This window comes from Penaeus chinensis, chromosome 12, assembly GCF_019202785.1.
Source record: "Penaeus chinensis breed Huanghai No. 1 chromosome 12, ASM1920278v2, whole genome shotgun sequence".
NCBI lineage: Eukaryota > Metazoa > Arthropoda > Malacostraca > Decapoda > Penaeidae > Penaeus > Penaeus chinensis.
Window position 1 is genome coordinate 37554265 of NC_061830.1, and position 4842 is coordinate 37559106.

A 4842-nucleotide genomic window follows, 5' to 3' on the forward strand; every position below is an offset into this window, starting at 1 on the left:
GGCGAAGGGATGGTGATTTGTTGTAGTACTTTGATATATATACATGCAAGTTTGGATAAATACATAAATGCAAACACATATGCAGACATACATGCAATTACAACCACACACACAACATAAACACCAACACACAGAAACACAAACACAAACACACACACACGCACACAAAACACACACACACACACACACACACACACACACACACACACACACACACACACACACACACACACACACACACACACACACACACACAAGCAAACAAATATGTTCATATACACATATACGAATGGCTGTTATTCTGTTCATGTGCGTCACTGAACAACACCACAATACCTTGTTGAACAAATGTTTGCCAAGTATTTTAGGCGTATGTTCACCTACCATATTCAACATTTAATAATAGATGCACAATTTGTTTTTGTTTTCGTTTTGTTTTTGTTTCTTTTCTCTGTTGTTATTAATAAAATTTTCTTTCTGACAGTGTTGTGTATGTTCATTGATTCCTTTGTTTATTCCGTCTTTCAGAGTATGAACTTGTCTGTGTATTATTGGAAATGCTGTTGATTTTATTGTTTTTTGGTATTTTTTCTTTCTTTCCACAATATGATTCTCTTTTATTTACTATCGGCTTTTATTTGCCATCGAGTATCATTTAGTCAATAACAATGCCATTTAATTTTCTATTTGCAGCTTTTTATACGAACACGAAGGAGATTTGAAAACAGTATGTAATATCATTCATTTTATTTTATAAAGAGACTAGATATTAGCAGTCAGGAAACAGATATAGTGTACATTCTACACATACAAAAATATATGATACATATCACAGCCGCCTCGAACCATACAACTTTCGGCTTCTTTTAGTGTAGCATGGCCAAGTATGCATGACTCCAGCATATCAGCCAAGGCATCGTGCAAGGATCATGCTTCATAACAATCAGTAACTTCCTGAGGTATCCCTAGTTACCCTATCCTACAACTGGATAATTCATCTGGATAATGAGATCGAGTGATGAGAGCGATGATGAGTGTGTGGATATATATATACAGGATGATATGAATATAGCCTTATCGATTATAAGAGTAGCGTGGGGGTTTCCTGCCAGCCTCTCTGCCTTAGAGAGAGGTGACAGTGTTTGGAGGACGACACGTAGGGAGCGTCGAGATCGCCCTCGGGCCTTCGCCAGACTCGCCGACGTCGCTGGAGGAGGCCACGCGGCGCACTCGGACCGGCGCCGAAGGGTCCTCCTGCGACGGAGAGGATGTGTCCTCGACGTCGAGCGGGGAGTAGCCGTAGCAGCTCACGCTCATGCTGCTTCCGACCAGCTTGCTGAGGAGGCCTGCTCGCGCCTGGCCCTTGAGCACGTCGTTGAGCGAGGTCGTGCTGAGCTTCAGGAGGTCGAGGGACTTGTTCTTGCCCTCTCGGTCCGCCTCCTCTTCGGTCTCGGCCGAAGTGGAGTAGTCGAGAATGATGGCCGAGTCGGGGGTGATGTCGGGCTGAGGGGCCGGCTGGGAGGGCCGCGCAGGGGTGGAGTGGGCGGGGAGGGCGTGCGCGAAATGGGCGTGAGATGTCAGAGGTAGAGTAAGCGTCGTCTGATTCCGGAAAGAGCGGGTGGCGTTGGAGAGGGAGCCCTGGTTTACGCCGTCGTTCGAGGACGAGACGTCAGTCAGGTAGTCCACGTGAATCTCCGAGAGAGATGAGCAAGTGCTGGGTTCCATGACGCCACTGAGGGCGTCGGCTGCGGGGGGCTTGCACTCGTGGGCGTCCTCGTACAGGTGGTGGTGACCTGCGTGCACTCCGGCCAGCTGGTCGCGGCGTGAGTTGACCCTCAGCAGCTGGTCGCGGGGGGACACGGCGTGGGGCGTCGAGTACATGTTGCTCCCGGAGGAGACGATGGAGTTGTTGTAGTAGGACGCCACCTCGAACTCCTCCATGCCCCGGACGTCGTACCTACTGGCCGAAGATACGGGGGTCCTTGAGGTCTTGGGGAAATCTGGGGTCTTGGCTCGTCCCCGCAGGAGGTGAGCGCGCTTGGCCTTGGGGGCGCGCACGGTCTGGGCACGCATGGGGTGCAGGTTGGGGCCGTGCTCGGGGGACGACATGGTGACGGTGGGCGTGCAGTAATACCTGCTGTTGGGGAGCGTCTGGGTGTTATAGGAGTGCATGTTGGAGTACGAGGGAGGGGACGTGAGCTGGTGCACGTTGAGGGACGACTGGTTGTACACGTCGTCCATGGCCTGCTCGGGATCGACCTGCGTGCGGAAGCGGACGAAGCCGCTGTCGTTGACCAGCATAGAGGAAGGGCGGAAGCTCGCCGAGGACTGACTGCGGTCGCGGTTCCACAGGAGCTGGAAGTCGGAGGTCACGGAGTCCATGGCGGTCGTCTTGTTGTTGACGGTGGTGGCCGGGGGGGGCCCGCGGGGGGTCGTGCACGTCCATTCCAGGGGGACGCGCTTGATAGACAGGGTGTCGTCCATGACGGCCTTCCCGGGGTGGAGGGTGAAGCTGCCGAGGATCTGGCGCTTCTCGGTCTGGGCGGGGAACACGTTGGCGTTGCGGCCGCCCTTCAGGCTCTTGCCCTCGCGCCCGCAGCTGGTCAGCACTGAGAAGATGGTGTTGTCCTGGTTGGGGTGTGACTGCCGGCCGTATGTCAGGAAGATGGTTGCTGCAACGACGGCCACGCCCACGATCAGCTCGAATCCACGGGCGAGGCTGACCCTTCCCCACCACGCCCACACGTGGTTGGTGGGCGACAGGGGTGCCAGCATGACGTACAGGTGCAGCACGGCAAGCATGATCTGGGCGAAGCTGGCGGCCAGCGTGAGGAGAGCGGCGCGGTTGAGCACGGGGCGCGAGTGCCCGGAGGCTGCCATGCCCTCCTGAGGCGCCCGGTTAAACCTGCCCAGGAGCTGGCCGTTACGGCGCCCCGTGGTGCACTCCACCCTCCACACCGCCCACATGCCGCCCGCACCCACGGCGCCGCCCCACGTGGCAGTGACGGCTCTCGCCACCACCCTCAGGGGGAAGGCGCTGTGGTCGAGCATGTGAGCGGCGAGATGCGCAGCCAGGGAGAGGGCCAGGTGGGCGACGGTGAGCAGGGCCAGGGTCAGGGGGGCGTGGGAGCAACGGGGGAAGAGGCGCGAGCACCTGCCCGAGCGGAAGAGGGCCAGCACAAGGATGGCCAGGGACCCCGTGAGACTAGGCCAGCTGGCCTCCTCCACTGCGGCGGACACGGCCTCTGGAAGGCGCTGCTCGATGCCGTAGGGGTCGTGGAACAGGTGCAGGCAGCGCAAGATAGACGCCAGGAAGACCAGCGTGTGGATAACGAGGTAGTGCGAGCGCGGGAGCAGGTGCGTTGCGGCGGAGAGCCTGGCCATGCAGCAGAGGGAGGCGGCGGCGACAAGGGCGAATATGCCGGCGGACACGTACACATGCACCCACCACGCGGCGCCCAGGGACCACCGCACGCCCGACATGGGGTACATCATGACGGTGCTCTTGCCGTTGCCGCTGGGGTTCCTTCCCTGCGCCCCTGTCGGCAGCACGACCTCCTCCTCCCTCGTGAGCACGAACGTGTCCTCCACCGTCTCCTCCAGCGAGCCGCCGTTGCCGAAGGCCGTGTCCTCGTGCAGCACATACGATACCGTCTCGCTGTCCCTGGCGGCGGCGTTGCCCGGCGCGGCGGTGGCGGCGGCCCGGGTGCTCCCTTGGGTGGGCACGAACTCGATGCTCTCGTCCTCGGACTTCCGCCTCTCGGCCTCCACCCTGAAGGGGTTGCGGTAGCCCTTGGTGGTGGTGGGGGGGCGCCGTGGTGGTCGTCGTGGTGGGAGAAGCTGAGGTGGTTGTGGTGGGGGCTGCCGTGGTGGTGGTGGGGGCGGAGGAGGACATGGAGATGATGCCGGTGGCGGTGGAGTTGGGGTCCTGCGTGGGGGCGCCGTACGCAACGCCCCTAAAGATGGCCGCGATCTCGCTCTCCCGCGTGGACGCGCTCCGCCGCGGCAGGAGAGGCCGGTCGCCGAGTTTCCCCAGGACGCTGGTGGATGTGAGCATGCTGGCCCTCGGCCTCAGGGGGGATAAGGCTGACGAGACCAGGCTGAACTGCCCGCTGACACCTGACACCAAGCAGCAGGACACTGTCAGCAGGGCCGCCCAGCAGAATCGTGAGCGTGTGTGTGGGAATGAAGACATCTTGAGTGGTAAAGGCGAGGGTGTCAACACACGCTAACGAGATACTTCAGCATTGGAGGTTGTGTGTGTACCTGAAGAAGAGAAAGACAAGCCATTAGCGCAAAGAACATACGGTAAATCCCAACTACATCATAGTAGATCCTGAACGAAAAATATATTTTCGTTTTACACATTCAGTTTCCCCTTCAATACTGAATTCGACTTGATGCTTTCCAAACAGTTAAAACTTCAACAGCAGTATATATAAAAAGCTACACTATCTTGCTCCTAGACTAATTTCTCTAAACAAAACGATACACAAAGAGAGAGGATGGCTTAAAACGTGTTTACTCGAACACGGTTTTCAACGCATACGGGCTACCACGAAAATGCGTTCTCTTCGGGCGATGGGAAGACCCGTTTGACCAGTGAAAAGTATTCGGTTTCAGACCTTAAGACCTAAACTCGAAAACACTTCCAGACCACAGGAATCTGCTCTCTGGTTTACTTTTTCATTTTCAAGAATTTGAGAAGCGTACATCTACTGACAAGTGCATTCGATAAAGGAAGGCAATTTTATCACCATACACGTGTTGGTTGTCAAGGAATAAACCTACGTGAATTTTAAGAGATATTTGAAATGCTAAAGTGCGTTTATGATAAATATA

The 4842-nt window shown here is 56.1% G+C and overlaps 1 protein-coding gene across 1 annotated transcript; it reads right to left on the reverse strand.

The window, feature by feature from the left end:
• Positions 1–732: 732 nt before the first annotated feature.
• Positions 733–4057, reverse strand: LOC125031021. Its single transcript, XM_047621441.1, has 2 exons — positions 3894–4057; positions 733–3772 (listed from the first exon to the last, which is right to left on the reverse strand). Exons 1-2 carry the CDS (start codon positions 4055–4057, stop codon positions 1123–1125), a joined length of 2814 nt encoding a protein of 937 aa, XP_047477397.1. The 3' UTR covers positions 733–1122.
• Between the last annotated feature and the right edge of the window lie 785 nt (positions 4058–4842).